This window comes from Gymnogyps californianus, chromosome 3 (genome assembly GCF_018139145.2).
Source record: "Gymnogyps californianus isolate 813 chromosome 3, ASM1813914v2, whole genome shotgun sequence".
Lineage (NCBI taxonomy): Eukaryota > Metazoa > Chordata > Aves > Accipitriformes > Cathartidae > Gymnogyps > Gymnogyps californianus.
The window spans coordinates 25,448,005-25,470,928 of NC_059473.1; the positions used below are offsets into that span (position 1 = coordinate 25,448,005).

The window sequence follows — 22,924 nt, forward strand, 5'->3', positions numbered from 1 at the left end:
TGATTTTCAGAGTATTCAGTACTTCTACTAGCATTATCGGTCTCCTGAGAACATATGAAACTTAGAATAAACTGTGTACCATTTTTATGTACTAGCCTGTCTCCCTAATGAACTGGTTCATTTACTTCATTATATTTGAAATACTTCTGCTTCCTGTCTCATTTGCTTCTTTCTAATGTCTTGCTAATAGTATTGATAAAAAAATGTGGTTTGGGTTAAAACCTCCATTGTTTTTCTATGGGCAAATTCTTCTCTATATCCTCTCATATTATTTAAAACATCCCTTTCCCTTCGTAAGTGGGGTCTTATCCCAAAACTGTGATTTGAGAAACACAAATCATAAAAGGCTTTTACAGCTGGATAGGTTTCCAGAGAAACCCAGCATTAGCTTTCTAAATTAAATCTCAAAGTTTTGTGAAAGTGACATCTGAAAATGTGCCAGTTAATGTATTAAGATACAGCAAATATATTTTATTAAAACAAAACAAAACAAAAAAAAAAGAGTCCCTTATTGTCTGTACACTTCCGAAGGAGCTAAGCATTTGGAGAGATACTAGATTCATTTCCAATTTCTGAGCATGCAGATAGGGATATCTGAGTTTTTTTTAAATTCTGGATTCACAGCTTGTACTAGCTGCTAGGACAATCTCATTTACATTGGATTTTTATATGCTGGTGGGGAATGAGGGGAGGTTGGCAGGCAGGAGATGGAGGAGTAATGTGTCCTGGAGGGACATTCTGTTATGCTCCCAAACCTGATAAAGGCTAGAGCTTTCTAACTTCCCAGAAGCTTTAAAACTTAAAATATTCACAATGCCAAACCCTAATTTGCTGTTAGCTTCAGAGTACTTTCAACTGAGGATTTCCAAGCAGAGAACACACTAGTTTTAGATGACCTAGAAAGGGAGGTGCACAGACCGCTGTGCTACCCCTTCAAAACTATTTGTAAGCAAAAACTCTTCCTCAGTTCTTAATTCAAAGGCTTTGGCAAAGAAATTAGAGGAAAATCAGGTTGCCTGAGGCACCAAAAAGATAACCTACAGCACATGTCCTGCACATCTGCCTAAACAAACTTTTTTTTTTTTAATGATCTTGTTCCATCCTTGGTGGCTTGAAAAAGACATTGGTATCATTTAATCCAGTGCTCCCTACCTCAGGATCCAAGCACAGCAGGGACAACTACACAAGCCATTACTGTATGGTACTGGCCCAGCAGCTATCATGGTAACAGAGACCATGTGAAGGGAAGGAATGCTAGGAGACCTCCTCACCTGCACAGACCTTGCCTATGCACTGGTCAGGAACAACATTTTTTTCCTCTTGATATCTGTAAGGGATTGTTGACTTTGCCTCCCCAAGACTCGGGCGACTCCAAGGAAACTGAGCTGCTTCCTCTGCAAGCTGGAGGAAAGGTGTCCCAGGCCTAGGGAAAGACAAGGGGCTTTGGAAAGAAATTGGCTCTGCTTCTGCCACTGATGCCACTCTGGCTTTTTTCAGGGATTTTTTGTAGTCTGCTCATCCTTTACTACCAGTCAGATGATAGATGGGTTTCATTAAGGCTGGTTTCTACTTTTTTGTCTCAAAAACACTATCCTTCAAACTCTGCAAAAAATTCAAATGCTTTTTCTTTTAATATAGTAACACTGAACAGCCTAATAATAACAAAAAAATAATCCTTTTAAATCTCATAGAAATTTTGCTACAAAGAAAGGCCTCAAGCCTGACACATGTGTAGTTTGGAGGGACAGACCCATCCAGAGTTCTTTCTGAAAGCTGGTACTTTGTCCTAATTCACAGAAAAGACCTTTTCTGCTGCCAGTTGCCAGGGAGACTAGAAATACTATTCAGGTTTGGAGGGATCTTTTGTCTCAAGCTCTGAAAAAGCTCTCACTGAGCATTTAAGGCCTTCTTCATTTTCTGTCATTTTAGGGGAGAAAAGGAGATGGAAATTTGTTACAGAAGGAAAAACAAGCATCCACAGAGCCCAATCATTTGCACAACAACAACCTCAAAAGAACAGCTCAACACCTTATCTCCAAGAAAAGAAAACAACTCCAATATAAAAGAAAATCTCCCTTCAACAAGTATGATAGTCTAGTTAGTATACTCTTCTTCTAACAAGAGGCTATAGAGGGCACAGAGAGTAACAAAATACTGCAAGGATTCAGGCTTGCTGCCACCAGCAGCAAAAAAAAAAAAAAAAAAAAAAAAAGCCAAAGAAGAGGTGGACATACTCTGTCCTTTATTTTCTTGTGTAAAAAACATTTAGGACAAACACAGGTCTTTAAAAAACAAAACTATACAAAAAACCCAGTGTCCTAGATCTTCTGTAAAACTTAATAAGCATCTGGTGAAACAGCCAAAATGATTAAAAGGATTTCAATAATCCTAGCCCTTCAGTATAATGGCAAAATTTCTACGCTTATTTATATTAAAGATCTGATCTTCCGTATCAGCTGCTCACAGAAAAAGAAAAAACCAAAACACACCAAACAAAACCTTAAGGAAAAATAGCTTGCACTGTACAGAAAACAACAAAAGTCATAGGCCATATGTTTGAACTGGTCTGCTTATGTTCCCGATAGCTACTTTTAAAGTCAGCATTGTGCCTACATAAATTTAACCGAAGTTTAGAGAACCATTAGCCTAAATGCATGGGCACTAAACACATTCTTTTTACATTTCAAATTTCTAGAAAAAACAATTTTAAAATACTTCAGATTATTGTCAAGTGTCCTTCAGTTGCGCTCCCTGTACATGGAGTATAGGCCTATCTAAAACATCACTTACGTAGCATTTGAAAATGCACATAAAAAACCTGGGAAAGTCAGCAGATAATGACCACAAATATTTTGTTGCTTATTCAACAAGCCATTTGTAGAAATTGCACAGTACAAGTCATCCTGTGGTTTACAACTCGAGCAAACCACTTAGACTACTCTAGCACAGCTCTCCAAGGCCAAAACAGTAACAAACAGCCATAGAAAGTATTTAGAAATTAGAGTTGCTTTCTTACACTGATAAACCTTTCTGTTGACACTAGTACCCGCAAGAATCTTTTCCAGAAAACTTTAGCCTGTCACTCCACTGCCATTCTTAAATAAACAGACAGGCAGCACTGAAATATTGCCATTTTCTGAATGAGAACAACTTCAAAGCTTACCCAGACTGCAAGCATCTGCAATATACCAGTTCTTTCATTTTAATTAACCTGAATGCATCGCATTTCAACTAATAATTAAAACTTACAAGTTGTTTGTTTGTTTTTTGCAAGTCTTTCTAAACAATCTTGTAAGCTAAGTTATCATTAACTAATTACATTATATTGTATAAGCAGAATAACCAACAGCAATTCTGAGTTACATGCCATCAGAGTAATAAACTGATTAATTTAAGGTATTTTATTAAAATTCAACATATAACAAAAGTGTTCTACTTACCATTTTCACTATGTCAGCATAAGCTGATTCAACAATCACACCACGATTTGTTGAAACGTATTCAACCAGTTCATTCAGTGTTGCTCTCTTAATTTCTTTGCTTTTCAGGTCTGAAACAGAGTCCATGAAGTCAAAGAGTACACAACACTGTTGCAACTTCTGGCAAAACAGATCTTGCTGTTCATTGAAGGTGGCATCTATTAAAAAAAACAAAAACCCAAAACAATCAACACTTAAGTCTGTAGAAGCAAACTCAGGATTTCTAAATCTGTTTTGTTGACTAAAATTTGCATAGCTATCAGGTTTTTATTATGGGGAATAGTATGCTCTATAGTCAGCAAATTAATAAGCAGTATTGTCAAAACTGAAAATATCTGTTTAAGTATGTTAGAATGAAAGACTCTCCATTCACAACTTGTGTTTCATACAAGAAATAATGGATAAACATATGGCAGTAAATATATTTATGGAAAATGAGTTCCTGAATTAACTTTATTTGAAATACATAGACATTAATAAGTACCAACTCTCCCTCACCAGAAGTCATATACAGAAGCAGTGCATCATATTAACCTTTCATTCATCCGATTTGTCTCATTCTGTTCCCTAATCCTTTATTATGTAACCTGCTTAAAAGCTGTAAAATCTGCTTTGAAGGAACCTTGTCTTTTTACCCCAATGCAAAATATTTCACATACTTTTGACATCATGTGATGAATATTTCTCTTAAGAATCAACGCCAGTATTTCAAAAGGATTAATCCTGAATTTTCATGCTTTGGTCTAAATAATTTATTACAATCTTAGTCATGTAAGGTTTTCCACCTTTTTCGGCCTATTAAGACAACGTGTTTGGCTACGACTTGGCATTTTCATTTTAGAGTGCAGTTTCTCTATAAGCTGATAAGCAAAATTCTTCCATTAGTATTTCACATTAGCTCCAAAAAAGATGGATTAAGTATGGTACACTTCAAAAATTTAATACATCCTTAAAATATTGTAACTGTTCAAAAGTTGCATGATCACAACAAAAGCAGCCATGGTTTTAACTGAAAAATTGGTTTAATGTGCCTTTCATTCTTGTTTTTAATTGTTTGTTGGGGTTCTAAGCCACTCCAGCAACATAGCATCACCTCATCTATCAGCCTGTGGGGATTTCACTTGTTCTGGTGAAAAATTTTTATTTCCAATTTTATCTGCAAATAAGGAATCCTCTCCCCCTGAAGAATTTTCAAGACCTGTCTATAGCCAGACTACTAATCCCTTAGCTTCATTCATTCACTGCAGTATTGATATTAGCACTGCTGTTTCATTATAAGGAAATTATCAAGATAACAAAAAGGCAACTGCCTTGTAACACTGAGTATTGAAAATCTTAAGTCTCACTTTAAAATTTGAACAAATCACAAAAAGATCTCATGCTTCTCTTTATTGTTTTAAGATTATTCTAATTAAACAAACTTCATTTTAAGTTTGTAAGTTTAACAACTCAAACACTCTTTGATGATGCCAGTTCCTCAAGTTTCTTACCAAAACGCCTTCCATTTAGTGGCTGGAACAACAACAGTCAACAGTGGTTTTAATATTCAGTAATTATCTGATAGAATTCTTTTGTTTCCGTAAGCAAAAAGTAATTGCTAAAATGGACTGAAACGCCTCCACTGTAATCCCAACTGCTCATTCTGCCCGAAAGTTCAAACACCAGAATATTGTATTGTATTCCCTTTCCCCATCTGACAGTTATGATCCTATTAACTGAGCATAACAACTTCAATGAGCTTTTGAAAAAGCCAGCAATTACTACACCCTCAAAGAATAATTCATACTTTTGAATGTTAATTCTGCAATTTTAACCATTTTTCTTTTGAATAAAAATCTTGCAAGATGCTTATTTCACTCGGATAACTACAGAGACATGAATTGTTACACTCTGCAAAATAATGAACATCAGCTGTAAAAACATTTGTAAGTTATGTAACATTTCAGCTCAGATCTTCTACTATTCTACAACGGACTGCATGAGTAAGTATTTTATCATAGCAACAAAGCAACAACAGTGACATGCTGAGAATAAAATCCAAAAAGCCTAATTTAAGGAACCGACACAGGGAGGACAGCTTTTTTTGACACTAGCCCCAAGCTGATAGACAGACTCAAACAGGAGTCAAACCTACTCTTATTTGTCCTCCCTACAAACTTAACTATACTGCAAGTTACAAAAGCCCAGCAGTGAGCCACAGCTAATACAGTGTATTTAGTTGATGTTCGATAAAACGAAGTATCATTAACCAAAATTTAGCTAGAAGTTTCAAAAAACAGCAGACAGCATCTGAATACTCCTAACAGTGGTTAAAACAGACTAAAGACCTAAGGTTAAAAGCAAGTAACAGGAATTCAGACAAAATAATCAAATCACTTATTACCTTCCCCAGAATATCAAAGAAATCCCTGCATTAGCCACTTTTAGTTAGACATTAGACTAACAGAGATCGTATCTCTCCTGCCATGCATCACCAGTCCATTTCATTAGCAATCTGATCTATCTCAATTAGACATGTTTTCTCAAATGAAAAACCTGCCCATTATTCTGTTTTGTTACTCTTATCATTTAAAGCAAAACCAAAGGAAGTATTTTCTTCTATGCATACATCTATTTTCCATACTTATAAGGGGAATCATGAAATAAAGACATCTGCAAGAGATGAAAATTGTGTGCAACCATGATAATACATAAGGTAACAAGAAAGTCAGTTCTGTTGTATTAGCACTACCTGTCTTCATGCGCTCAATCCCTGCTTGACACATAGCACATTTATCCTGGGAATGTTATGAGAGGTACCATGGGAACCACCAAGTGATTTGGGAAAATTTGTTTGTCAGAGAGCGTTCTTAACTTTTTAAAGCCTTGTCTTTAACTATCTTTAACTATTCCAGCACAACGGAAGCTAGATAACTCTAACACAATAAAATCATATTGCAATAGTTTATTCCAGTTCTATGAATAAAATAAACTGTGCCACTATAATGGCATCAACACTGGAGCTTTTAGCTTTAGTAGTTTAACAATCTGTTGCATGATTTTTAAACCAGTTTCAACTTAATATCTATCAAGATTTACACCATACATCTGAAGTTCAAGATAACTGCTTTTCTTCAAACACCCTAAATACCTTAAGGACCATAGAAGGTAATGTAGGTTCAAAGTAGACAGTGGATGCCTCAATAAAATAACCCTGTTGACAGGCTGTATTTTGGGGCAAGGGGGGGAATAAAAAATGAAGCCTGAATTCTATTACCAGCCTGTCCCCAAATTACTGCATGTTGTTGGAAAAAACACTTTAGAGAGAAAAAAACAAAAGAGGAGGGAAGGAAACAAAATGTGAGGAAGCCTAAAGCAGAAAAAAAAAAGGGGAACAAAGGCATTTAATCCTATTTAGAAGAGTGTCAAGATACATACATTAAACCACACCCCAGAAAATAGTCTACACACCATCTGATCCAGGTGATCAAAAACGCAATTGCCTCAACTTTATTTTCTAGAGGCTGCTCAAGAGAAGTGCGATTTAGGAAATTCTTTAAATCCACTGTTACATTCTTTGAAAGGTTGGTTGTAAGTTGATCTGAGGTCCTTGGAAAGGTAGTAATGAGATTTTAGGCAGCTACAGAAAGCCCTTTCGTAATCAGGTATGATGGTAGGAAATCCTACAGACAAAAATTGCCATTCAACACCAAAAGAATTATTGTAAATTATGATCCACTTTAACCATGACTCTTTCTAAGGATATTCATTGCCTCTGGTCATTTCCACAATAGATGGTAAAACATTTGTAACTGATTAGAATAGTTCATTTGATTGTTGCACTTCATAATACTGAAATTCTCGACAGACTGTTTCTACTATTTACAAAAACCTGATCATTACAGACAGTAGCCACAATATCAAAGGATAAAAAGTTACAGACAAGTTGACTTGGAAGTTCCTCCTGAGCAGAAGTTATTAAACATTAAAACTGCATAATTGTACAGATTTGTCTCTAAATCGAATGCTTTCAAATTTTTAAGGTCATCAATCCAAGTCTAAGCATGGAATATTGAGTTAAAAGATGAATTTTTTCAGGGAGGGCCCAAACAAAATATAGATAGGGAAAGAGTTCACAATCACAGAGCTACCTCACTAGTATATAACTGGAGAGACAAACACCACCATATCACTAGCCAGGGGACTACAATGACGTCTTCCCACAGTATATTTATCTTATACGTTTACAGGCCTTTCTCCTGGAAGGAGAACATACAAACTTCTCCTTTCTTAACAGAATTGTTTACCCAAGATCTTCTGTACAAAGCCACAGAACCTAATATAATCCTTGCTTCAGTAGCCGGAACCAGCATCTAAGTCCACAAAAACTCCTCTCTCAACTACACAAATTGGAAGTTCAAAAAACTTACTTTCCCTGCCAATAGAAAATAAAGCCTCTCAAACACGTGCAACAAGTTTCCAATTTTTTTTTTTTTGGTATCTCTAATTAAATATTTCTACTTTTTCCTGAAAAAGCTACCCCAGGAAGATGCAGAAATCAGAGAAACCACCACGAAGTTTTCCTCTGACAGCCTCTTAAAGCAGTTCATACACAGCCCTTTCAAACACTTAGAGGACAATGATATTATGGAATAAAGTGCTGCATCTCTCCTTACAGTAAACTGAACTTGGTGGGCAATCCTACACTTCTACATAATTCCCTGAAACTGAAATACAGACAAGGATTGATACATGACAAGGACTGTGCCATAGTTATGTCATATTCCACAGTGTGAAGTTCAGCATTCAGTCTCTGTTGTCAGGTTACATTTGCTGTGCTACGTGCAGCTGTACTCAGTGGTGGAGGGATCTGCCAGAGCAGAATGAAGCCCTAACACTGACATGGAGAGAGGAGCACATATACTATGAGACATCAAGTATTTGGTTCTGTTTGCTTTTTTATTTATTTCTTCACATCAGTAAATTATCAACACTGTTGTACAGCCTGCACTTTTCAGAGATACCATTAGTCTGGAAAGGGGTTAGTCTGGTAAACTCTGCCGTAGCCTACATCAGTCAAGCATAGGGAGACCTGTTCAACCTAAATTTAAGATTTATTTTTGTCCTGGGGAGTTCTTGTGTGCATTATTGTTGTCATCTCTCGCAGCATCTGGGTGCCAGTGTTTACGTTACAGGCATAGTAAAGCATCGTTAAGAAATGGAGTTTTGATGCAACTGATGTTACAACAGGGGACAGAGTATGTTTCCGGGTTCTTAGAAGTCTACATCTGCAGCTTGACATGCAGCAAAATAGTTGGCTGGCAATGACAAGGAGAGACGTCTCTCTCCCTGCTACCCTCTTGCCCTTTATTCCTCCCTTCCCCTCCTCTGTTCCCAGTCACATCCATCCCTCAACACTGGCTCTGGAACTTGTCAGACTCTTCTGTGAGCTGTTTTAACTCAATAACATGGCCATATTAGTGAGGTTAAATGGCTTCTGGAGGGGCCTGATGTGCATCAGCTCTGGCACAAGATTAGTGATGGGAGCAGAAACTCCTTTCAGCTGCAGCGACCTGTTAAGTTTGTTCACCATATCCTTTGGAACCGTATCATCCAACTATAGAGGTATAAGATAACTGAAAAATCCTATCTGCACATTAAGTTAACTACTTTTTTGAATAATACATTTTGGTTTTTTGTTTGGTTGGGGTTTTTTTGAAAATCACTTTAAGCTCCTTCTTAAAGAAAAGTGTGGCCCCCGTATAAAATCTCACCGTATACTTGGCTATACTGGTAGTCTATAACATTCTCCAGTAACTCCATACACCCATAAGAGAAGTTCCCACAATTCCAGCTTTTGATAGCTCAACAGCCCAACTGAAACTGGTGGCGCTACTCAGATGAGCACTCGTGCAGCACCTTAGGTATCCAAGGAATCTTGTCATTGGTACGTTCAGGTTCTCCATATCGAAAAACTTTGCCACTCTAAGGAATAAGTACCATTTCTTAATAGACTAGGGTTCTAGGTTTTCCCCCCGCCCCCTCCATTCAGAATTCAACAGTATGTATTTTCAAATCACCTGTTACCCCAAAGTCTACAGCTGTTGCTGGAACTCTGGAAGGGGCTAAGTTCCTCTGCATGTTTTCAGTAAACAGAGCTCTGACTTTCCAGGTCAGATAAGGGAGTCTGATAGAACAACATTATATATCTTAAAAGTTAACCAGCTCCCTATACAGTAGTAGGTTTGTTCACTAGAGAAGGAGGTTTGGAAGACAACAAAGTAGAATGGTATTCTCAAACATTATGCTACAAGAAAATTCATACTACATATAGAAGGTAACCAAAACAAAGACTTGGCACAGAATTAAAGGTACAGAAGGCACATTGGTCAATCCTGTTTAGGACTCGTGTGCTCATACTAACACTTAACCTCTTCATTTCAGAAATCAAAAGGACTGCAAAGGAGCAATCAAGGTAATGAGCTGAGCTTCTGCTGTACTTCCACTTATAGGTAGACTATTCTGCAGATGGTCATCAGGCAGGACTTGCGCTAAGAGATCCGCATGAACAATACTTCAAAAATACTCTGTGACACCCTACTTGCTCAACTATCCCTATAGCACGTTTTATCCAAGTTAACATACACCTTTCTGCAATCAGTTGTGCAAAGTCAAATTAAAACTGCCAAAAACAACCAACCTGTTAAAAATCATACCACCATCCATGTAAATCTCCATTTTCTTTTGGAATAGCTAAGAAATCAGAAATGTTGCTCATTAGAATATTCTGGATTTAAGTCTGTGATACGTGCCAGGGAAGAAAAAGAACAAAACAGAAAAGAAAAAACAAACAGAAAAAAACAGAAAAAAAGAAGGAAAAAAAATCATACAGTAGAAGTAAAACTCGATGAGTATAGCAATCAACAATGACTTTTATTTACACACAGCACTGTGGTTTACAAATTTAGTTACAAAGTCTAGGCTATAGATAATTTTAAAGTCATTTGCTAAAAGTACTCCTGGAAAGCTATCTTCCATCCAATAACAGATACTGCTTGTTCAGATAGTCTCATCTGCCACTCCACATGGCCAGCAGTTGACCTCAACAAATCAGTCCAGAAAATCTGAAAAGCCTATGCTGCTGTCACAAATTCTGTGACATGACTCCTTGTAGTGTAAGTAAACTGCAAGTGTCTTATCTAGATTGTTTCTACCACCCTCCAAGCTTTCTTATAATCTCACATAGTTAAGAGTCTCCAGCTACTACCACATTAAAGCCCTTGATTTTAACGAAGATTTCAGTCAACCAAGACACTTCAGACAGTAAGAAAGTACCTTGCTGAAGTACTTTAACAGCCCTATTTCCTACTGTCTAATTACACAACACAACATGCAGTCAGATGCAAAAAGTAATAGAAATTATTCTCTTGGTCCTCAAAAAGTTAAATAGTAAGACTCTAGTAACCAGGTCTGCCACAATTCACCTCATTTCTACCACACTTTCTCAAAAAGGAGAATTAAAGCACCATTGATTCCTTAAACAAACAAACAACTCGCCAAACATACCAACCACTGGAACGGGAACATAAAACACCCTGAAGTCGTCCTTAACAAAATGTACAACTTGAACAATACAAAGGTTTCCTCAAGAGCACACCACCAGTTCAGAATCTAACTGAAATTCAGCTCTATGCAACAAAAAAACAAAAGCAGAAAAAAAAATATTGTCCAATGACCTGACACAGTTGAATCAATGCTGCTTTTGAAAGTACTGAGAAGTTGAGCTATTTGCGTATGGTTAACCATATGCAAGTTTTGTTCAGAGTGATACTGTATTTATTATAAGAGGCAAAGAAGTTTCACTTCTTACACAGCTGAAGTGTATGTTTTCAAAAAACAATTATGCTGCTCCTCTTGTATTTGAAACAAGCTTTCTTCCACCAGTAAGCCAACTATTATGTTCCCCAATGCATTCATTCATGTTTTTGGCATACCCTGCTACTGTATTTGCTGTCTTCATTTAAAAACCATCAAGCAGTTTTAATGATGGATCATATGCCAGGATGGGCCCATCTGGAATATAACCAGAGTCTCTGAGAGCTTAGCATTCTCTCCTGCATGCAAGACATTAGCCCAAATAATGGTTTCACTGGCTTGACGAGGTGTAACAGCTCATGATTATTAAGTAATAGTGATCTTAAAATAACTTAAAATAGGAACCCTGCCTCTTCAAGGAAGATAGTGCTAAATTTAAGGGTGATAAATCCTATCACAGAATTAACATGCACAGCCAGGTCATTAAATTGGGAAAGAGGGGAGAGTAATTGATTTCTGGAATGGGAAACTGTTTCTCGGAAGATGTGAATATGGGATAGATGGCAACCTTTAACTTAAAATTACAAAAGTTGATACAAAGGCCTGAGAATTAAAACTGCTTTCCCAAAACAGAAAATACAACTCCTAAATAGCTTCTGTTATATTGAAATGCAACAAAGGTTTTTGTTATGGTAAAACATACATGCTTTCAAGAAGTCCTCCTGACAAGAGGGCAAATAAAGGTCAAGGTAAAGTCCTGGGTATATAAACAGGTCTGCTCTTTAAAGTCTAACTCAGGTTATACTGTATTAGCCACAAGCTGAAAGCACCCACAGAGAGGCTGGCACACAACTACTTGTTACTCCTGGTAACTCACTCATGTGCCAGAAAAATTACCCACCAGCAAGACCCAAGAGACTCTACAGAAATGGAAAGAGACTACAGACCAAGTTTCTGAGACTGTCGAGTCAAAAAGATGAGAAGGGACAATCGGTACGGTGCTGCTTGTTCCTGACACACGAACCATTAATTATACTTTTCCCCAAACACAAGCATTTGCCCTTAAAGAAATACTATTTATTGAAGTGTAAGGGTTCAATACGATTTTGGATTTTCACATGTAATTTTGAAAACGTGAAACAACCCTTCAGGTTATGACAAGGTGGACTCAAGGAACTGTTTCACATCTACCCTGCCAAGAATTAAAAGAATAATCTGAACAGCTCCGCTCCCTGTTTTAGCCCCCAACAGCTGTAGTACTCTGTACGTACATTACCAGGGGATAAAAACAGCTGAAAAGCAGGTGACAAAGTTGTGTGCCACACAGACTCAGTAAAAACTTAAGCTCAATACCCATTATACAGTACTGTATTAAAAACATTCTCTATTCACAGGAACATAAACACTTTGCTTGACTAGAAGACGAAAACAAATTGATTTGCACTTTTTAAGCTTGAAAGGACAGAAACTGTATTTACAATTTGAGTAAGTTCCCTTTTTATTAAGTCAACTGCAAAACTCCTGTCTGACTGAAATTATGGTATTTTATAATTAGCGTTGATAATGAAGTATGCCATGAGTGGATCTGGTGTGGTATATTTTTTTTTTTAAATCTATTAACTTATATTCTTCCCCAATCATTTCCTCACCTTATCCAAGTATAAAATTAATTTGAATAAGATGCTGAAGTTGCTCCAGTTTGACATCACACTAGAAAATGCAAGTCAACATTACAAATCAAGTTTGTTTGTATTTTCCCAGAAACTGAAGAAACACTCATGTTGTTTTCACATGGCAAAATTAGCGCTGAGTGCAATATAAAAATACCTTTCATTTGAAACCAAGGGGTAGCTGTTAAACATTACTTCACGGAAGTACAGAAACTCATTTTGCACTTAATTTAGCACTTAACTATTTTAAATGTGTGAAGGGGATGTATAGGGGAGTAATTGAACAGGAAATCTGTGCCAGAGGAAACATGCAATCTTGCTTTTCAAAAGCCAAAGAAAAACCTCCTCCTCCCTTGAATCCCTGTGTAAATCCGGGTGGAAGTTACAGGTATTGGATTAATTCCTTGGATAAATATATACTTTACGAATTGGCTAAACCAGTGTTTCTTAATTTTCGAAGTTTTCTCAGACAAATAAGATAGAGATACTTTATAATGGCGTTACAGTAGGAAGAACTAAGATTAAATTAGACTGGAAACACAGGTGAAATCCTTGTTCTGCTCCACTCAGTGACCCAACTCCCACTGACCTCAATGGGAATAGGTCATCCTGAGCAGATGAATATTCAAGCACTTGCAGGATCTCTTTACCCACTTCACTTCAGTTAAGCATTTAGCCTCATATATAAAAGGTTGAGCTACTTTTTTCATCAATTTTAACCATACTCTAACAGTTGTGTTCTATCAAAAACTGTAAACAGCAAGTGTTCAGTAATGAGGGATCCTACACTGAAGTATATTCCCATTTGGCAAAATCTCTTGGCTATTTTTAAACTCAATTTACACCATTTTGATGTACTGAGTTTATTTTGCTCCTGCTTCCTACTCTTAAGGAAAAATACACAGAATATAAGTTACCAAACCTTGTCCTTCCTGACTGTACTGTGGGACCCAGCCTATGCCTCTCTAGGGGGTTCTGACATTTGCATCTTAATTTTTCATCTCAAAATAATAATGACTGTTTTCCTACAGAATCCAGCAATGCTGAAATGCACAAATTTATTTCACATGTATAATTCAAAACCTAAGTTCAATTCTCATCATTTGTTGCAGTTACATACATGTAGAACCAAAATGTATGCCGCTTAACAAGACTTCAGTCTTACACATATGCCATATTTTAAGTAAGCGTAGAATTTTTAATGAAAAACATCATACACTTTTCAAAAGCTTTACCCAATTACACCAAATTGGAACTTTTTTTTTTTTAAAAACCCATTTTATTCCCCTACACTTTCCCATAGAATTTTACTTGGGAAGACGTTAATAAAATAAAAGCTGTGCTTTTATTTTTTTAAAGGACCAACCATCTACAGAAACAAAGTAACCTATTAAACCACTTCTAAAAGTTCACTTGTTTATGTAGTGATGCACCCTGATAATTCTCAAATACAGCAATAGCAGAAATAAAGCTGCTTCCCCCTTCATATTCAGGCAAATTGCTGTGACTTTTTATTCCTGCTCTTCTTCATATTAGCCTTCCTGGCCCATTCTATACTGTCCTTCTCTAAACTCGTTCACCCCACCTCCTCTTTCAGTTTTTCTGAGAAAACCTACCATGCTGCTTTCACCTCTGTTATCCACAGCTTGTCAACTCTTCAAGTGTGTGATAGTCTCAGATATAAACTTTTAATCAGTACTTTGAAAAAGTAAACTTGTATAACATATTGAAAGTTTTCCTGTTATGGTAGGGAGTAGCTTTAATGCCTTTAATTCTCAAGAGTTTAAAAATCACTTATGAGAACGAGAACACCTTCCTTTTGCAGCACTATTCTTGAATATACACATGCAAATATAATTTTTGTTACTTGCACCTTGACCTCCCAGCTCCACAGCAAAATTCGCGTTTCTCTTCTGAGCCCTATCATATCAATGAAGCTGACAAAACCTGCCAATTTCACCAATGCTTTGCTTGGTAAGATAGTGAGAAACAATGGCAAAGAGAGGAAACTAGAGATGAGAACCAGATAGAAATCCTTTTCCCAATGGTAGCCGGGCAATGCAACAGCACAATTAAAAAAAAAAAAAAAAATCCATAGCCTTTTCCCTTCACCATATTCATAGCAGCAATACATGCTACTACTTCAGCAGGCTACAGGTCACCTACAATTCTGATCAGACTGCTGTCTCTTCCCATAGCCTCCATACTTTTAAAATACTAAGGCCTAGTATCCTGCATCCACATTTCACCAGCCTCTCAGCTTCACTTCCCACACCCCGCCCCCCAAACATACAGTAGCCAGAAGCAGTACTACTAAATGCAATGATTGAAAGTGAATTTCATGCCTTAATCATGGTCACTGTGGTCATGTTCTCATTTTTAAACTCTCAAGTAAAGACTCTCATTTGATGAGCCAACTCATCCGCAATCAATTCCTGATGTACAGAACAAAAACCCTAAGCCCATGAAGTTTCAGGGAGATCATGGGAAGTTCAAAAACCATGGTTGCAATGAAAAACTATGAAAAAAATAGAAGAGACTATGATAAGAAACATTTCCAGAAAGTTTCACAGCCAACAGGAGTGTTGAGACTCTAAATACTGAGCTTACTGCAGCTACTGAAGAGGAGCTAGCTTCTGCCCTCTCTTCCCACTTAAGCTTCTCTAATCAGCCCACCACTTCTACACTATCCCCTCACCTGTAATACACTTCTGGGTTCTTGCTTGTAGAAAAACACAAGTTTTCCATACACTTAGTTGCCATGCCTAGCAGTACCACAGACAAGAAAACCAAAGAAGAGCCATGCATAGTAGCCTCACAGAGCACAGTAGATGAGAGTAGCATGGTAGATCCTGAAGTATCTATACAGAATAGCATAGTAGATACTGAATCATCAGTCTGGCTACTGAGCACAACAGCTGCTGAGCATGTCTTAGAATTTGGATCAAATTAGGTCAATTTTCATTAAGATCTATGCGCTAAGCTCCAAAGTACAGCAAACATTAAACCTCAAGACAGTTTGTTTTGTTTTGTTTTTAATATTGACACTATACAATTTATTTTTACTCTAGTCTTAGAAGCAGTTTGAACTGTTTTTGCTGAAACTAAGAAAATTAGCCTGAGGAACAGTTCCAAATAAAACTGTCCATACTTGGCATGGAAAACTTCAGTCCAAACAGTTTAGCAATGCTGTAAGCAGCTGAGAATAAGGTCTTGTGAAGGAAAATTGTAGGCGACCTTAACTATGATGAGCTCTGCCGCTAAGTTAAAAGTACACTATGAAATAGGCATCTTGTAGATGACATACTTCATTGGCCATGAACTCAGCAAAACTTATCAGAAACTAGTTCAGTGAGCCTCTGATAAAAAAAAAAAAAAAATCAATGATTCAGGCATTAAAAAAGCTGTCACTGTCGGTCCAGTTTCTAGTAGAGCATTTTGCCAAGGGAGTCTTATACAACAGACATTATTTACTTACTACCTATTCATCTAGTTAGGCTGTGGTTCCAACCTTCAAAATCCACACACTGTTATGAGACTACAAATATAATTTTAGCCTGCTAGATTAAAACAGGAGTTAGGACTACAATGGCATAGAAGCTGAATTTTATACCCTTCCCAATGGAAGTGTCTTTTTTCATAAGAACACAACACATATCCCTTCTATGCTTAAACAGAATATTAATCTGTCCAGAACTATTGGTATGACAACTTTTCAAAAGCATTGAATGATTTTAAGATAGATATTAAAAAAAAAGAAAAATCTGTGGATTGCAGTAATCTTCTTGTGATCAGATAGCCTGGAGCAATAAATAATTCCATTTGTATTTCCTACAGCAACTAACATTAAATTCAGCACCTGCAAAACTAATATCTGACTAAACTAGAAAGCAACGAATATGGAAAAAGAAATCTGATACTAAGCTGGCACACAGAAGATGTGAAAGATTTAAATAGAAAAGTTCATGTGAAGACTGTCAATAGGCTCTATATTTAGGAGTTGCTCTTGATGGAAGTATATTCTAAGACCAAAAATTCAAGTCTAAGGATAGAAAAAGGTCAATTTGTTAAGAATTAAAGACTAAATGTTCCACTCCATAAACTAGGAACAGTTCCTTAATATAGAAAAAAAATTAAACAGCCCATTTTTCATGGAACTACATTAGAATATTAAAAAAAATTCTTAAAGCTTCTTTAGCTACTATAGATTCTCTATTTCTCAAGATTGTAGCTTCACTAAACAGAAGTTTTGACTACTTCAGTAGTGCGCCCGGCTGAGATTATACATACGAGTTAAACCTAAATTCCTCACAGAACATCCTCATTCTTCATCTGAAATAAAGATTATCTCTCAAGGAAGAATTCACCCAAGAAGATCATAATTGCAAGGGATGTTGAATACAAAAGGTAAGGATGGAGGACTACAGAAGAGGAAATAACAATGAATCATGAGGGATACAAAAAAAAAAATCTGAGACAAAACTGTCATTTCACTTACGAATATTTATTAAGGCTGTAGTAAAAGTAAACCATTCTAAAATTTCTGAAGGACATTTTCCTTTGGGGAGCAAAGGCAACTTAATACGAAAAGAGAATTCCTCTCAGCTGTTTTCTAACTCCACTTATTTTTGTCACTCTGAAGCACACACACTATGACTCAAAACATTCAAAGTTTAAGGTTTGACCCAACCCTGATAGATTTAATAACGTTAAAATTTTACCCATAAGCAAGCTTATTAGGCCTTCATATAACATTTCCACAAACACTTAGCTTGCACACAGCACCTGGTTTTCAGTCAAATCCAAGCTCTCTCTCAAGGGTTTAAGTAAAGAAAATACTATTTTCAACACCTATTTTAGACCCTGTATTTGCATGTTGAAACTACACACTGGAAGGTCTTCTTAAAAATGTCTTATTCCAGTATACTTCACCACTGTAACTCTCAGCCCCACAGAGATTGTTATAACTATCGCCAGCCTATAGTTTAAAGATTTTTGGACTGCCTTCCAGTTCTTCTACTGTAAGGGCCAGTGTCTTCTCTGTGGGGAGACAGTTTAATTTGAAAGTGAATACTAAGAATTTCTTTTCATATGTTTGTCCTCCAAGCATGATATAGGAAATAAGCCTGCGGTGACATGCATCTTCCCAAATGGATATTCACTATTGAGAAGATCACAGAAAGGCATCAGGAAATGTTTATTCATTCCAGCTGCACTTGACATGTTTGGTACACAGGAAAAAAGGTGTATTTGCTTTACAACCTGACAGACCATATTAACTGTGCTAAATAAAAGGAACGAGTTGTGTTTTCTATTCACCATTTTCCACCTGTATTTTTACATGCTTTTTCAACCAAAAATGACAGAAACAAGTACGCATACTTTTACTGTAATGAGTCAGGTTCCAAGGTCAAGTTGTATCTCTTTTTTTCAAAAATGAAGGTAACTGCATGTGCTATTGCAGTCTTTTAAAATGACTTGCTATTGAGACAAAATTACCATCTTCCTAAGACGTTAAAAGTAACACTTCCTTTGCCAGATTTCTTTAAACTCAACACTCTCAGAATTGTCCATGAAGTGATAAAATCCTGCTGTTAACCAGCACATTACTTTGGCTGCAGATTTTTCAAAGGATTTGTATTATGTAAACTATGAAGTAACAAAATGAAAAGGAGATGGGGGGTAAAAAAAAAGCAATTTCAACTTCTAACAGGTTTAACAAGTGTTTGTTTTTGGTTTTTTTTTTTTCTTTTTCTTTTAAATACAGTCACTGGGTCTTCAGTATTTCTTATTCAGCTTTTAAATAATACAGTAAAATGGACACTCTCCTGAATAACAAACACATAGGAAACCTGCTAACATAACTGAAGAACACATTACTAATTTATTTTATGTATCCTGACATGTCAGGTTTTGCTGAGCTTTTATCTAAAAATGATAGATATCATCACACACAAAAATAAGCTGAATGTTAATGACAACACACAATCTTGCTGCCCCTACTCTCAATCTCACTCCCCCAACAAAACCTCTGAAGTGAAGAGTACCTACTATTTGGGACCGTTACCTACTATTTACAGATACATTTCTTCTCCTAGCAGTGATACAACATGCAGCCAAATTAAGGAATTTTGGCAATACACAGCAAGCAGTACAATTAACTCCAGAAATACGTACTTTTAAGATTATCTGTCTACAGGCTTTCAAACAACACAACTATGAAAGCACGTTACACAATCTGATCTGGCCATTTCAGTGGCAAACAAACAGTCCCTAGATAAAAGGAAAAAAACCACAACACTAATTACCTAGGAAGGTACTTTTTAAAGTGGATGGGTAATTTTTATTTTTCTTCTGGAACATCTCTCCTTCCAGTAAAACAGATGCAAGTATTTTAGGCCAGTCTGACAAACCTATTGGGGAGTTTTAGAATACTGTTTATACTTACTTTAAAATATTTTTTCTTAAAAGTGATGAAACAAGACAGTAACTATAAACAAGACGAAATATTTTACAGCAGCATAATACCAAACTGCTTTTTCATCTACGAAACACTACTTTTCTCCCAATACAGGCATCAAACACCTCAGATTTAACCATTTATGTTAAGATATCTGGAAAAGCAAAAAGTCTTAATCTAATTTCATAAGTGTATACTGAGCACCCTTAGGCATCAGGTTAATGATCGTACTTTCCTTTTTCAACCCCTCCCTGGGAACGCTGGCTACTACTCCGTAGATGATACTACACTGGCAGCATCACAACTACTACTGAATTCCATATTAACTTCAAAGAATAAAGCAAAGCTTCATCTTCTCAAGATGTATGTGATTAGAACAAAAAGTTTTGCCAAACGACACATTTATAGAGAGAGCAAACACTTTCCTTCTAGAAGCTTTTTTGGTTTGGGGGGCAGGGGAGGTTCAAGAGAGGAAGGGAGAGAGGGAGCCTCAAGCAGATGGAGAGAAATCATCCTATGTCCATAGCTACGTTCAGGACAAATCTAACATCACAAACCCAAGGGAGAAAACACACAGAAGAGTGCTGCCTGACTTTCTGCTAACTGGCTAGTTGGGATACTATAACTCATAAAAGTATATTTTGCCCACAATTTATGTTGTGAACCAGGTTTAGAGAGCAAGTCTTTAAATTTAAATCATAAGCATAAAGACAGATGTGATTTTCCTTTAAGAATTTAAGGCAATTCAAACTACTATAAAACTCTCCATAACTGAAGAAATTACTCTGCTAGTTTATTGCCTCAAATTTCCAAACATCTGAGCTGCTGATGCCATGCAAAATTTCTCTGTGTTATAAGTAAAAAGTTGTAAAACCGCACTCACAAAACCGTAAGATTTAATCATACAGAGTTAAAAATTTAATATTAAAAGTCCCAGCTCAGCAAAGAATGTAAACTTGGACATTCTGCTGATTTAAGCTGGAATTACTCCCTGCATAAAATATGTATGTTTAACTGTTTGCTGGATCAGGACTCAAACTTTCTGAAGTCTGCCACCTATGTGCGATATTTACCAAGTGCTTTTACAAGGTCTCAAGTGTGGTTTTATAAAAATGATCTCTGAGGAAAATATCCTGTTTAAACAGCATGTGAATAGCAGAAACTAAATCTTGATTTCAAACAAATTATTGCGGTTATAAATCCTTCATATCAAACTAGTATACCGACACAGGACACAACTTCACAGAGAAAAGAAAGCCCAAAACAAGCAGCAAGAACACCCCTGCTGTTGTTAAATGTAACACCCAAAGCTGCTGCAACAAACATGCTAAAAAAAAAAAAAATCCCTCCTCTTGTTACTCTCCTGCCCAAGCTTATTTACATTAAATAACATTTCTGCCAGTTTTATGGTTCATGTACATCTGCCACTCTGGAGTAGGAAAAAAAAAATTGTCTTGAGGTACTACAGACATGACTGTAAAAGCCATAAAAATCAAACAGAAAAAAAAATTACTTAATATCTAGGAATATTTTTTAAGTTTTCTGTATTTCATTCAGATTTTGGGTATTTGCTGCAAATCATCAGAGATTTTTTCCACCATCATATGATGCAGCTTCAAAAACCTGAAGACTTTAACACTAGTGGAAGCAAAATTAATATGCTGGGTCATGTTAAGGTAATATGTCTCCCTTATTTTTCAGGTCCCTGTCAAATACTTTAATAACAAGTCTATCTTCTCTGCCTAATAACTATATATTTAAAAGAAGTAATATACAGAAATTTATTTTGCTGTTCAAAGGTATGAAAGGTTGCAATTAACTTTCATTTCATTTTTGTAACTCTAACAAACTGAGTCTTTTCAGATTTTAGATCCAGTACAACGGATAAAACCGTCACTGTCAATTTTAATGTCGGCAACGCCAGCATCTACAATTTTCATTCACTTGTGAGCATTCGCATACAGCACTATGCAGGAGAAGGTCTCTGAGGCAACTTCTGATCATTAAAATCAGACAGGCAAAACGTCATTCAAACACTGTCCAAAAGTGATGGGAAGGAAGCAAGAAGCCAAACGCAAACTCTCTCCGGTAACTCAGGATATTATGCCACAGGCAGAGAGTTCCTCTTTGCAAAACCCCCCCGTGGGAGGAGCCACTACTCGCTCCTAGGTTTTAGTGCTCAATTCCCTGCACTCCTAAACTTAAACTTACCATCTACATTTTCTGCAGTAAGCCCTCAAAAAGCACACCTGCCCTCCCAACACTTACTCCTATATTACCCAGAAAAGCGTGGCGAGTTAGTGAAGTCAGTCCCCGGGGCAGTAAACGAGAACCGACCTGTACGACACTTGTTTACATGAGCAGAGGAAGCGAGCCCATCCGCACACAGAATTACTCCTGCAAGGGTCCCTACCTGGAAAGCACCGGGAACGGAGGAGGACACGGCTAAAGGGCAGAGGGTGCGGGGGAAGGGGACGAGCCAGGACAGGCGCCGACAGGGCAGCGCGGAGCAGGCAAGCGGCGTCAGAAGAGGCAGCCCCGGGCGGCCGAAAGCATCGGCACCTGTAGCCGGAGGGCTGGGGTGTGCAGGAGAGGAGGGGGGGAAGGACGACAGACAGGTACCTTTGAGCTGGGGCAGCGGCGAGAGCTCCACCTGGCTGCTCTGGCTGCGGAACTGCGAGGAGCCCTGCGAGCGCTTCTGCCTCTGAGCCTTGCGCACCGATTTCCGTGTGAAGCCATCCACTTTCTCCGCGGCAGAGATGGCCGCCGACATGGCTGGGCGGTGAGGCGGCGCGGGGGGACGTCGCTCTCCAGAAGCATATATTAAAGCGGAGGGAGAAGCGGGCGGGCAAAAAAAGGGCTAAAAAAAAAAAAAACGCAAAAAAACCCAAAAACCACAAAACCGAAAACAAGTCCTCCCTGCCCTCACGCCCGCCCGCGCACACACACACCGACGGGAAGAGGGAAGGAGAGGGCTGGCGTCCTAGCGGCGAGCGGGGCGGCGGCGGTGCCGGCGCGGGCTGCTGGCTGCCGGGCGCTGGGGAGGCTCCTGGGTCCGGGCTGCCGCCTCGCTCCTCAGTTCCTGCTTCCCTCGCCGTTTCCTCTCCGCGCGGAGCCGGCTGCCGGGGAGGCGGGGGAGAGCGGCGGCCGGCGGGGGAGCGGAAGGGGGGGGGGGGGGGGGGGAAGGAGGAGGAGAGGGAAAAACAAACAAACAAACCGAACGACAACTTTGCCCGGCGGGGCGGGCGGGCGCCAAACTTTCCCGCGGCGGGGAGGGGGACTGAGCTCCCGCTCTCCTCAGGGCAGGCGCGACGCGAGCCGCCGCGGGCCGGGCTCGGCGGCGCCGCTGCCCCGCTCCCGCCTTGTTCGCTCCGCGTCCCCCTCAGCCGGGCTCGCCTGCGCCAGCCCGCACTGAGCCCGCTGTCATCGGCCGGACTCGCCCCTGGGCCGCGCTCGCCGGGGAGGCGGCTTCCACTCCCCGCTCCCCAGCCGCTCGCTTCCACACGCCCCTTCTCCGCCTT

At 38.3% G+C, this 22,924-nt stretch overlaps 1 protein-coding gene across 2 annotated transcripts in view; it reads right to left on the minus strand.

The window, feature by feature from the left end:
• Window positions 1-22,580, minus strand: part of PPP2R5A (protein phosphatase 2 regulatory subunit B'alpha) — a 46,436-nt gene extending 23,856 nt beyond the window's left edge. The window contains exons 1-3 of one of the 2 annotated variants that reach the window (XM_050892953.1): window positions 22,355-22,580; window positions 22,026-22,263; window positions 3,441-3,637 (exon numbers count right to left, since the gene is read on the minus strand). In XM_050892953.1, coding sequence (XP_050748910.1) covers window positions 3,441-3,637; window positions 22,026-22,176 — 348 coding nt within the window. In that variant the 5' untranslated portion in view covers window positions 22,177-22,263; window positions 22,355-22,580. Of the gene's footprint in view, window positions 1-3,440; window positions 3,638-22,025 lie in introns of both variants that reach the window. The other variant, XM_050892952.1, reaches the window with a different exon arrangement.
• Between the last annotated feature and the right edge of the window lie 344 nt (window positions 22,581-22,924).